Source organism: Carettochelys insculpta, chromosome 3 (genome assembly GCF_033958435.1).
Source record: "Carettochelys insculpta isolate YL-2023 chromosome 3, ASM3395843v1, whole genome shotgun sequence".
NCBI lineage: Eukaryota > Metazoa > Chordata > Testudines > Carettochelyidae > Carettochelys > Carettochelys insculpta.
The window spans coordinates 39,329,644-39,342,859 of NC_134139.1; the positions used below are offsets into that span (position 1 = coordinate 39,329,644).

A 13,216-nucleotide genomic window follows, 5' to 3' on the forward strand; every position below is an offset into this window, starting at 1 on the left:
TGAGACTGCCTGAAAAGGGTTTTGATAGGTTTGTTATGCAGTGGACATCTGCTGGAAATGAGACTGAGCCTTCATATTTCACAGATGCCCACACTGTTCGTGACCAGTCTGGGCTGACCTTGATCCAGTGAGTTAGGCCCTCATTCTGTAACAGCTCTTTGTGAACTGAACCTGCACCAACATGGAGGACAACTCATCTTAAGGGGCTCCGAGCAGAACATGTTGCAGAATTGATATCCTAAGGGTAGAAAGCTAAAAATTCCATCACCTGTCCCCTGATAGCGATTTCAGGAGATATCCAACTGTAAACTGGGATTTCAGAAACCTGAACAGAGGCCATTGGCAGTCGAAATGGGAAATGCCGAAGTAGCATTTGCTTTGCTTTCATAATGCTGGAATTTATTCACTCCTATTACATACACCAGTATACAGTATGCTGCATTTCTTGCTTCCTCTCTCTCCTCCACCCACTGTGGATTGTAGTGGGTCTTGCAAGTATACCGGATATAAAAAGACACAAATTGCACATGAGATTCCCCATAAATTAGAATGCAGGGAGAAGCACTCAAAGATTGTAATGGTGTTTTTAAAGCTGTGTTTCAAAGTGAGCATTAAAGAATACTTCCTGTCTATTTGCTCTGTGAAATAAGAGACTGTTGCCTGGAATTTGTTAGTCTATAATTCATACTTTTACATATTAAGAAGCACATCTCTATATTATAGATTTTTTGTAGCATAATGCAGGCATAGAATAGTGGCTGGTTGGGTTGCTGCTTCATTTTTATGTATATAATGTAAAGATGACATAACTAAACCACAGCTGTCACATAACTATGACTAATGGTGGGGCTCCCTCGAGCTGTATATCCTGTCTTCTGACAGTGGCCAATGACAGATACCCGAGAGAGAGTGAACAGAACAAGTTACCATCAAATGATCCATTCCCTGTTGCTGATTCCCAGCTTCTGACAAAAATCCCCGCCATTACTGGCTAATAGCCATTGATGGACCTATCCTCCATGAATTTATTTAGCTCTGTTTTGAATACTGTTATATATGTGGCCTTCACAACATCGTCTGGCTAAGGGTTCCACATGTTGACTGTGAGTTGTGTGAAGAAATACTTCCTTTGGTTTGTTTTTAAGCGTGCTTCCTTTTAAGAGCTGATGTTTGTAGACAAAGGGATATTATTTATATTTATTTTAAATAGGTTTGGTTCATTTATATTTGCTTAGGGAAGAGAGAAGCTCCTGGCTTTATATTTATTTTACTATATTTTTAATGTATGGTAAAGATACATAGAGCCCAGGGCAGGCACTTGAAAAAAATAGGGTGGGATTTTCAAAAGCACCATTCATTTTCACTGAAACTTATGCGCTGATGTATCTTTTAGGTGCTTTTGAAAATACTACCTATATTCATTATAAATTTAAAAATATACAGCATAAAATCCTGGCTAACATTTTTCTAGATTTTAGTATAATTCATCTTGCAAGAGGTAAATTATGAAAATAGATTGATTCACCCCAAATAGTTTTCAATACACAAGTCAGCAGTTTTTCCTGGATGTAATAATATATGGTATCTTAGGTCTTGGAATGATTATTTCTAGTAGCTAGCTAATGGATGGTACTAAGTGACCTGTTTTAATGTATAACGCCTGTTATAGCAGAAACCACTACTGTGAACAAAATACAGTTTTGTCAACTCTCAAAATTTTATTGTGAGTCTCAGAATAGTAAAGTCCAGTTTCCAAAATCATATGTTTCCATAGAAATCTTGTGAGTTTTATATTCTTGGTATTCGTAATCCTGAAATAGGGTAAATTCTTACATGATCATAAATATAATTAGTGAATAAGAAAATGTCTTTGATATGTTTACTCAGTGGAAACGTGTGTTTACCAAATAATAGAGTACAGACCATCTCTGTGTTCATATTCTCAAACAAAAGCAAGACATGTAGGTTTATGACCTGATTATTGGAAATAAGTATATTAGTCATTGCTTTGACAGTAATATTTTTCACTGCACTGTTTCTAGGTAAAGTGTAGTATCTCCAGCATGCGTAGCTATTCTAAAACCATGCTACTGTAATATGCCATTTATTGCATGATCTAGACACTCCAAAGTGTTACGTGACATTGATATGTAATATCAGTGTGTTTCCAAAAATTAATGGACATTCCCCAGTTTTGATTAAACTATTCTCCTAATATATCTGTTACAAAATCACAATTCAGTGCTAGACAGATGCTCAAAAATAGCAGCAGGATGATGCTGACTATGATGTGAAGCTTCTTTGCAGTTTATGAAATATGTGGGTGCTTTTTCAGTGTAGCTTTTTTTTCATAAGTGGTGTTGTAGAAGAGTAACTGATGCAGGAACATTTTTAAAGGTGTCATGTAAGTGTAGGAGGATTTAATTTCCAGTAAAGATCATGCTATACATTTTTTCCTTAACTTTTTAGCCTTACTATGTTATCTAAATTTTAATTTTTAATGAGAGTTTAACAGTTTAATTTACTTTACATTATTGTTTATTTAATTTTACTTTCCCGTCACACTGGATAATAAGTGAAGAGTACATCATTATATTTTGGGGCCCAGATTACAAGATTGATTTGAAACTGACTAGTCATTTACTGGTTCTTGTGCACAATTACAGGTCATGAAAATGTGTGCTGCAAATAGCAGGGGATTTTTTTATAAGCAAAATTAATTTCATTACAGTTTTTAAAAAAAATAATTGAAGCATTAGTCTTACAAGGTTTGTTTTTATAAGACTCTGCATTTTGGATTTAATTAGACCTATCATTTTCCTTTAGCTCTAGTTGCCATTTAGCCCTTTGCTGGTGATTGTATGGGATAGCAGTAATTGTGTTGGCCTTCTTAATTGTGGTAATAAAGGTTTGTAACTGGGCATTACGCAGAAAATATGTAATGGTAAAAACACCTTCACTTTTATCATAATGAAATATACATGGCCTGTAAGACCTACCTATTCTGTCACTTTATGTGCTTGATTCCTGTGTTTAACCTTTTGACAAGACCTTTTCACTGCAGTTAGAGAGAAAAAGATATGAAATTAATATTACAAGACAAACCTTGCAGCCTTGCCTTTTGAAAGGAATCATAGAATCCTCAAGAGGTCATCAAGTCCTGACCCCGGCGCTCTTGGCAAGAACAATCACCACCTAGTCCATCTTGACAGACGTGTGTCTAACCTTTTCTTAAGAATCTCCAGCAATGGAGGTTCCACAAACTCCTTAGGCAATTTATGCCAGTGTTTAAATGTCCTTACTTTGGGAGAGGTTTTCTGAATATTCAACTTAAACTTCCCTTGCTTCAATGTAAGCCCGTGGTTTCTTGTCCTGTCATCAGAGGTTAAGGAGAATAATTTTTCTTTTTTTTCCTTTTGACAATCTTTGGTATTTGAAAACTGTTGTCTTCCCTCTGTCTTCTCTTTTCCAAATTAAACAAACTTTCCCAGTAGATTGTTGTTTCTAGCCCGTTAATAATTTTTGTTGCTCTTCTCTGCTATTTTTCCAATTTGTCCACATCTTTCATGAAATGTGGTACCCAGAACTGAGGGCCCAATAAATATGGAGTAGAGCGGAAGAATTATTTCTGGTGTCTTATAACACTCCTCCTAATGCCTCCCAGAATGATTGGGCTTTTTTTGCAACAGTGTTAACCTATTGACTGATATTTAGCTTGTGCTTCAATGTGGCCCCTAGATCACTTTCCATAGTACTCCTTCCTAGGAAGCATTTCCCATTTTCAGAAGGGTAGCTGTGCTAGTCTGTAACTTCAAAAAACAACAAGCACTCCTGCGGCACCTTTTAGAGACTAACGGACTTAGTGGAAGCTCATGACCTAATAAATTTTAGTGTCTAAGGTGCCGTAGGCCTGCTTAGTACTTCCCGTTTTGTTGGTGTACAACTGATTGTTCCTTCCTAAGTGAAGTGTTTTGCATTTGCCCTGATTACCTTTCATTCTTTTTACCTCAGGCTATTTCTCCAGTTTGTCCAGATCATACTGAATTATAATCCTATCTGCCAAAGCACTTGCAGCTTCTCCCAGCATGATGTCATCCGCAAACTTCATAAGTGTGGTCTCTATGCCATTATCTAAATCATTGATGAAGATACTGAACAGAACGAGATCTAAAATAAGTGTTTGGCTGGTTGGTTGGTTTTTTTAACTTTGAAGGAACTGTGGGGAGTCGCTTCATTTTCCCAGCATGGATGATGATCAGCCCTTGAGGCCTTGCACTGCACTCATCCTCCTCCCACCCCCAGCCAAGGAGCTTCAGATGGGGTTTCTGTGTAGGGTGTTAGCCGTGCTGATGAATGGCATAATGCACTCATTCCAGGATGATGTGAACATCGTCTTTGCTCTGGAGACAGTCAAGCCTGATTCTGTGCTGGTATGATTGTCAGCTCCTGGTCAAATTCCTCATGGTAGAATAAGATAGGCCAGGAGTTCCCACACACACCATTCCCATCCTCTACTTTGTGTCTGGTAGTCTTGATATTTTTGATCTGCTTCTTGCACCAGACAGGAGTGCAGTAGGTCTCAAATCCCACCTGCCTCTTGGAGGTCTTTGTGTGTATAAATGCACATTTTTGGTGCTTCTGTCAAAATCATGGGCCTTATAGTCCATAGATGGATCAGAATCTAGAGTGTTATATACCCTTGCGCTTCTGGCTGATCCAGCAGCCTGTGTTCTTGAGGGGTGCAGATGCTTATCCTTGGACTTTCTGCATGGGCTGTGGGGGGTTTGGTCTTGAATACTTGTCAGAGCCTATGTCCACATTGTACAATAGACATATCCACAGGGTCAGGATGCCGTGGATGAAATCCTAGTCCCACTGAAGTCAGTGTGAGTTTTGCCATTGATTTCACAGGGAACAAGATTTTATCATCTCTCTGTAGAATGCTCAAAGGCAGGGCTCTGGAATCAAATCTGTGTGTCTTGCATTGCAGGTCAAAGTATTCCTAGTGAGATACTGGACTGTCTTTATCTTGTCTAAAGTTAAAATGTAGGTTCTCTTTGAGCTTAATTTGTAATAAATTGCAATTAATTATAGGTTATGTATAATAATCTGTACACATTACTTTAAAATCTTATTGGTTTTACACCACAAATGCATTAGCATGGCGGACAAATCCAGTTACTAAACCAACCTGACCAAATTAATAAAAAGAGAACAGCAGAAAGGATTAAAAGAAATACCTATTGTTGGGTATCAAAACAAAAAGCAGTCAAGTAGCACTTTAAAGACTAGCAAAATAGTTTATTAGGTGAGCTTTCGTGGGGTCTGAAGAAGTGGGTCTGTCCCATGAAAGCTCACCTAATAAACTATCTTGCTAGTCTTTAAAGTGCTACTTGACTGCTTTTTGTTTTGATAGTGTGTAGACTAGCACGGCTCCCTCGCTGTTACTATCATTGGGTAGTAATAAACTGTCAGAAGCCTGGGGCACTACCTGGACATGTAAGTACAGTCACTGGAGTTGCAGACAATTGTAATTAAACACACTATTTATATGAGGCTCTGGGCTCCTGATTCCTGGAAATTCTAGCCAGTGACTCATTTCCATCTGTAATTTCTGTGATTCTGCAAGTTAATGGTAATGAGCTGTTTCCAGCTTTGCCTTTCATATGTATGCCATCCTGAATTAGCCTCATGCAGATAAATGGGGAGGTTGTTTAACATGGAGTGATAATGTTAAACACAGTCAATGACAGACAGATACCCTTCTGCATTTGACTTGATGTTTTCAATTCCGTCATCAGGTCAGATTTCTTATTTGTGTTTGTGACCAGGCGAACAGAGATGCAGTAATTAGCCGAGCTCCTGATCAGAAGGATGATCGAGCTGTCAGCCTGCAGGATGCTTCTGCAGTGTATGATCTTCTGAGTATCACGCTGGGCAGAAGAGGGCAGTATGCCATGCTTTCTGAGGTACCTGATCTTGTTTTTTGCTGAGACATCACCTGAATTCTTGCAAACAGACGCTGTCCTTTGAAGAATAATTATTGAATGTTGGTGGGGAAAGTGAACAGGAAATATAGTATAATAGTTGATAATTGTTAGAAACAGCATCAAGTGTGTGTCAGTTTAAATCAAAAATATGCACCCCTGAGTGTCCAAACCCCCGCACTCATGCATCTGATGAAGCAGGCCTTTGCCCACGAAAGCTTATGCTCTAAAATATCTGTTAGTCTATAAGGTGACACAGGACTTCTTGTTGTTTTCAAATTCCTTAAGCCATTCCTGCGCACTTAAATAAAACGGGCCTGATTTTAGAGGTACTGAGGATCTGCATTTCCCATTAGCATAGGAGGGGAATTGGAAATGGGAACATTGCTGTAAAACAGTGGTTGTTAAACTGTGTGTCATGAACCCATTTTAATGGAGTCATCAAGGGTTGACTTAGATTTGCTTGAGCCAATGCTCAAACCACGGTCACCTGAGTATGAAGCAGAATCCTCAGGGCTTCTGGTTGATAGGGCTTGGGTTACATGCCCCTTTCTGGGGACTGATACCCTGGGGCTTTGGCCCTGCGCCTGGGGTGGAGGGGCTTGGGAGGGCTCAGAGTTTAGTTCCCTCTGCTGAAGTCATGTAGTAATTTTTGTTGTCAGAAGGGGACCATGGTGCAATGAAGTTTGAGATCCCCTGCCATAAAAGATCACCTCTGGAAATTTTAAATTGTCCATTTGTGCAAGCCCTTACTTGGCCACTGAGCTGTCTGAGCAGCAGCCTTGATAGAGGGAGAAAAATGTATCTCTAACATTACTCCTGATGCTTGTTTTTCAGTGTTTGGAGCGAGCAATGAAGTTTGCATTTGGTGAATTTCACCTCTGGTACCAGCTGGCCCTTTCCATGGTAGCTTGTGGGAAGGTAAGACCTACATCAGAGAATCATGTTTTTCTCCTATGTAATGCATTTCTGCTTGGTTTTGCAACTTGCAGAATCATATATAGTAAACTCTTTCAGATCTGACAGCCCTGGGACCGGGAGGTTGCTGGATATTCAAATATTCGGGATAATAGAGAGGTGTACCTAGCAATGCATTACACTAAAGAAAAAACAAGATTAGATATTAAGAAACAAACAAAAATGTATGCAGAGTACTTTATTTACCAACAACAGTAGTACTGTATACTTATACTGTATTTGTTGTATTTGTTTGTATTTACTTTCACGAAACTATGCTCATGGAAAAAGTAACTAAACGTTACTTATGGTTAAAATGCCAGTTATTTGAGAGTTCTGGATGATACCGTGCTGGATATGAAAGAGTTTACTGTGTTTTATGTGGGCTAATAACTATGCATAGCCTATGTGAAAGGTTAGAGCTCTGGATAGACTCCTATTTGCTTCCAACCAGATGTGCGTGTTGTATATTGGGCAGTGTCTTGGCAACATAGCAGTTGTTTGGCTCCTGATGGCAAGGAGCAAAGGGAAACCAGACTACCTATAGATGTAAACAATAGAGAAATAAAAACAAGTTGTATAAGGCCCTTTTTTGTGTTCCATATTAATACATTGTTTACAATAAGCAGGGAGCTGGAAGATTAGATTCTTGGTTTGTGTTAGGGACTCCACCACAAACTCAGTCAGTAGCTTGGGGCTAGTCATTTCACCTCTCTACATCTCAGCTTTTCTCATCTAAGGAAAAGGAGAGTGTTACTAAAACTGGGTCTACACTAGGCAGGTAAGTTTATTGCAGATACCTCAGTTCTAGCTACAGCAATTGCATAGCTAGAACTGACTTACTGCAATCAGCTCACCTGGCTGTCCCTACTGGGGAAGGTTGATGTGAGAGTTTCTTCCATCGACCTCTCTTACTCCTTGGGGTCAGCTGCTGACCCCTGGTGGGCCCATTTCGCGCACCTCTAGCAGGCGCATGAAATAGAACCCCACAAGAGCAACCCTGAGTGGGTCAATCTTCCAGGTAATGTAGACATGGCCCCATACTGGTTTCATGGAGATGTTGAGAGAATTAGTATGTAATGTTTGTAGTATGCCTTGAAGTTGTCATGTGAAGGGCGCTAGAGAAGAGCAAAGGAGTGAGTGTTAGTTGTGCAACCAGATACTCTGTTACATCCCTAAATCAAAGTGCAAGTCTGAGTACTTATTCCAATCTGCGTAACAGGCTGGTAGTCGGACATGTCCTTTTGTGTCTTGGTTGCCTTAGCTGGAATATTGGGATAACAGTGGTAATGCACCTTGCCTGGATGCTAATGATTGTCACTAGGGGTCCGTTTGAGCTCCTTGAATGAAATGTGCTGTCCAGGTGTCAGTGTCATTGTTCTCTTTTTAGTTGTGAGAATAATTATGGACTACATGCACAAAAAATTAATACATATTGACACTTAAGCTCTTTGTCTTGCATGTAAAATTTACATTTGTGCTGCTATGGGACTCCACGGACCATTTCGTTAGCTTTAGTTCTGGGGGAATTCTGCAGTTGTTGCATATGGAGCTAAAGTAAAACTGCAGAATTCCCCCAGGACTGCCGTGTGCGTTAAAAGTACTTGTGTGTTACAAGCAGGAACAAAGTACCAGAGCAGCAATCAAATGTGCAACATGCAGAAGCAGTGAGGCACTGAGGTGGAGATTAAGAGGGTGCTTGCTCCTAGATCCTTTAGGATAGGGGTGGGGACTCCTTTTTCAGTTGGGGGCCACTGACAAACAGAAAGATCAGCTGGGGGCCATTCATAAATGGGAGGCAAAAATAAGGTGTGGGTGAGAAAACTTCACTGAGCTGCTTCCAGTAAGTGTGGGGCTGGGGGCTGGAGGGGGGTGCCAGCGCTCAGGGCTTTCCCCGGTGAGCCAGCACTCATGCTGCAGCCCTCCTGGGGTTAGTGTCAGGGGAGGGGAATGAGACTGGAATACTCATCATGAGCCAAATCCAAGGAAACCGGGGTGGATCTGGTCTGCAGGTCAGAGGCTCACCACCCCTGTGTTAGGAGTTTTGAAAATAATTGCACACACAGAAAAGACCTATACATTTTATCAGTTCATAAACAAGCCAGAAACTTTGATCAGTCACATAAAAAGCCAAATACTCTAGTGCCACTACCCTACACTTGAAAGGCACAGGTTAGGGAGAAGATTTTTCAAAGGCATAAATGGGAGTTAGGGACCCAGCTTTCTGTGGCAGTCAGTTGAACTGGGCATCTGACTGGCTTCTGTGCCCTTGCAAATCCCTTAATTCCTGGTCTCTTGCTTCCTGGGCTAACAGTGGCTACAATGGCTGTGGAGGAGGAGTGCTGCTTATGTGTAGCAGTTACCACTCTAGCTAATTGAGGAGTGGCTGCCATGCGTCCAGAGGAGCATTGCTTACTCCTCTCAAGCACGTAAGATTGTGGCTTTGATGATCCAGCAGAAGAAAGAGGAAGTAAGGAAATGCAGAATCTTAGTGAGCATGTCCACAGGTCTCCTATCAGGACACAGAAGGCTCCAGGATGGAACTCTCCACAATACGTAGGGTGCTGACCTATTGCCAATAGCAATTTGATTGAGATCTCTGTCCTCCTCTTGTTACATGTTTGCTTATGTACCTCTGCTGGTATCAATTAGACACTGGGGCTGACAGCTACCTGGGGCCCTGGGCAAGGTGGGAGGACAGCCCAGCTCCATGCTTCCAGAAGGACAGGGTCAAGGGCGGAAGTGAGGGGGCTAGGGCCGTCAGCCCTTAGCGGTGCTAGGACTGTGATGCTGCGCCTCCCCCTCTCCTCCCATCTTTTAGAGCCACGTTGAGCAGCGTTGCCATGGTACTTCAAAGGGGACTGGAGCTCTGGGTGCTGCCACTGCTGTTGTGGCAGTGGCCAGAGCTCTGGGCCCCAGGGCAACTGCGCTCCTCCTCACATCCCTCTGTTGGCAGACCTGGGGTTAGATATTACACATTCAGTATTAAAATACATAGAAAAAGCGGGAAATCTCACATGTGCCTCAATATAAATCTTTGTGAAGAGCTTGGACTTGAAGGACATCCTATCCTGTTGCCTAGACTGTAAATGTTCAGGAAGTGAAGTGGCCTGGTATTGCAAATTGATATAAGAGCTCTAAATACTCTGAGCCTTATATGGAGCGGGGGGAGTTCCCTTACCCAGCAGTCTCCTCTGTGCAGTATTCTGTTTCAAGTCCTGAAGCATTCCCAGAAGATTCCTGTCATGTACTCTGCAATGCGTCATCTTGCTAATGAGAGATGTGGCATACATTTTTATGTTGCTTTGCAGCTTGTGCAGAACAGAATTCATTTAAATGTAAGCTCTCAAACGTAGCTGGTAGGGATGATGAGCGGGATAGTCTGCCACAGTATGCAGAATACACTTGAGCTTTCAGAGGGAAGAGATCTGATTTCACCTGTGTCTCAATCACAGCCAATTCCTGACTACATTACCAAGACATGAGATCTCACCTCCCGAGATGGAACTTTTCCTGCAGCATTGGAAATCAGAGTAACCAATCTCAGGTATCATGAGAGCCCAGTCCAGTAGACCCTATAATTGACCTGCAAATCTTGAAACGTTCAGTATTACATTGCAAAACCTGTCCTGTGTAAAAGTGCTGTCAAATCCAATCTTGCCCTCTGTTTATGCTACGTTCTGCTTGTGTTAACTTGCACTTCATATATCCTCCTTCACTAAGGCCAGGGATGCTGGAGAGTCAAAATTCCAGCCATTTCCTCCATCTGCCAGATAATAAATAAGTCAAGTGGAATGTGCAGTTTTTCAACAGGTGAATTAGTCTGACCATGAGGTCAGGAAAGCATGCTTGGGTGCACCTCTTCTTCACAAAGATGGGAACACTGCTTTGTAGGATATTCACATGGGCAAATTAGTGGTGGTTCTTTGAGTGCTTGCTCATATTGGTTCCATGCTAGGTATGCATGTGTCCACCTGCATGACTGCTGGAGATTTTTCCCTTAATGGTGTCCGTACAGTCAGCACTGGTGCCCTCTGGAGCCCCGCACTTGCGTGCTAGTACATAAGGCATCATTGGCCCAGCGACCTCTTACTTCTTTCTTACCACCCCAGGGGGTCACTGCAATGCCATTATCCTTTTGCACTTCACAAAGTGCTCTTAGTGGTTTGACTTCATAGTTGTTGTATATAGGGAAGTAAGTATAGTTAGATAAATAGTTAGTAGCCCCCTTAGGGACTATGTCGCCAGGACAGGGCATGATCCAGTATTTCCTCATCACTGTTGCCACAAAAGGGCTACGGTAAGCTGTGCACTGAGTTCAGATGCTCACTGGCCTCACAGAAAAGGTGTGGCAGGCAAAGGACCCATGTTGGGTCACCTGCCTCTGACAGGACTGCAGGGTGCAGCCTCTGTGCCCCTACCAGAACCACCTCTGACTCCAGAGAGTGGCAGGGTCTTATGCACTTCTTGGAGGCCTTCCCAGTGGCCAGGGATCTGATGACTCCACCAGTGCCATCTACTCTGAGACACCTTCCCCCACCAATGGCACTGGTAAAGGCCCCACCTCCCATGGAGAAGCTGCCTAGTGGTCTGCCCCAGTGGCTGCTTGGATGTTACCAGTCTCTGGAGTCCTGGTACCAGTCTGCAGTGCTATAGTTCTAGTATCTTGCATTGCACCTGTGGTCTCCTACTTCAGGGCCCCAGACCCCAACTCGTGTTTCTGATCCCCAGCACCAGGAGGATGATCACTAACCACTCAGGATCAGTCCATGTTTCTCTAGTACTGTCAGTCCTCCTCCTGGCACCCCATTTGGTCTCCATCACCTCGCTCTTCATCTCCATGTGTCTCACTGCCAGCTCAACTCTGTTCTCCAAGGTGGCAGCACTCCTCAGATACTTGCCAGCTGTCTCATTCTCCCCAGCACTGATCAGATATGCGTCGGAGCCAACAGCAGGAGGCACCTGCAGCACCACTTTGGTCTCCAAGGGAGATGAGTCTTTCTCAAATTTAGAAGGGGATGTGGTTCCCGAAGGCACCGGTTGGCCCTTAAGTCAGAATGGGGTACTGGTCCTGCAATGGGTTCCTTGCCCCATGGACAATGGCTAATCCATGGCTATACTGGAACCCATGGGGGCTTCCTTTGATGTTCAGCATCCTGCTCTCAGTGTTCTTTTTCTCACTGGGTCGGCAAAGTGGATTGTGGCTTTCCTGTCTCAGTAATGGAATAAAATTAGCATTCAGAAGCAGGTACCAAAGGGAAGCCTCCCCAGGAAAAGAAGGGGTATCTGCACCCTGTCCAGAGCTGCCATTGTCTCCAGTGAGGTGATTGCCAGGCCTGCCCAGCCACTCCTTCCAGAAGACTACCAGGCATACGAGGGCCTCTTGAAGAGAGTTGCCTCGAGTTTGGGGTTAGAAAAGGAGGAACTAACTTCACCCTTGGACAGCTTCCTTGATATCCTGGCTGATATCCACCTACCACCTAATTCCCCTGCCTACCCCATGCAGTCTGTCCCCACACCCCAGCTTGGAGCAGGAGGTGAGAGCTGGGTTTCTAGCAATACAGCAGCTGCTGTAACCTGAGCATTCTCTCTCCTATCCTCTCCCCACTGCCACAGCCCAGCTGGGAGATGGGATGCCCCAAACTTCCCTACTCACAGACAGCCCCACCCCTACCCCTCGCCCAGACGCTTCCTCCCTTCTCATGTCCCTACCATATGGGGGAGAGATGCTGATCCATACCAGCAGGGAGTTGCTGCTGTAGCTCAGAGAGAAGGGCCCCTCCCACAGCCAGGTGGTGCCTGTGTGTGTGGCAGCTCAGAGCCCCTGGGTGGGCTCATTAAGCAGCTGTGCAGCCACGCTACTGCACAGATTATAGGGAACCTCGGTTCCTAAATGTTTTATTACAAGCACAAGGGATGTGGACTGGGGCCTCTAGCTGTGGCAAGCATTGCACTGACTGCAGACCAGTTGTCTTTTACATGTTCCCCTCTGTCGTATTCCAGGCTTTCTAATCCTATAAGATGTTCTAGGTCCTGAACTGCTTGTCAGTGGAGGCTGCTCAACACATCAGAGGGCTGAATGAACCTTTCATGCACCACAGTTGCAGTGGCCTATTCTCTGTAAAGGTGACAGACTAAAGGTGTCTGCTGAATATATTCGCCTGTTTGGGGCAGCATTATACATTGTGCACCGTTTCCACATTGTGCTTCTCTCAGGACCCATGGTTTTGATTTTGATGCCAGTGGGTTGGTTTCCCATGTGAATTGGAAAT

At 43.3% G+C, this 13,216-nt stretch overlaps 1 protein-coding gene across 4 annotated transcripts in view; it reads left to right on the forward strand.

Moving 5' to 3' along the window:
- Nucleotides 1-13,216, forward strand: part of TTC7A (tetratricopeptide repeat domain 7A) — a 172,675-nt gene that overhangs the window by 42,927 nt on the left and 116,532 nt on the right. For all 4 annotated transcript variants that reach the window (XM_074989651.1, XM_074989652.1, XM_074989653.1 and 1 more), the window contains 2 exons: nucleotides 5,832-5,969; nucleotides 6,825-6,908. In XM_074989651.1, the coding sequence (XP_074845752.1) occupies nucleotides 5,832-5,969; nucleotides 6,825-6,908 (222 nt within the window). The remainder of the gene's footprint in view (nucleotides 1-5,831; nucleotides 5,970-6,824; nucleotides 6,909-13,216) is intronic.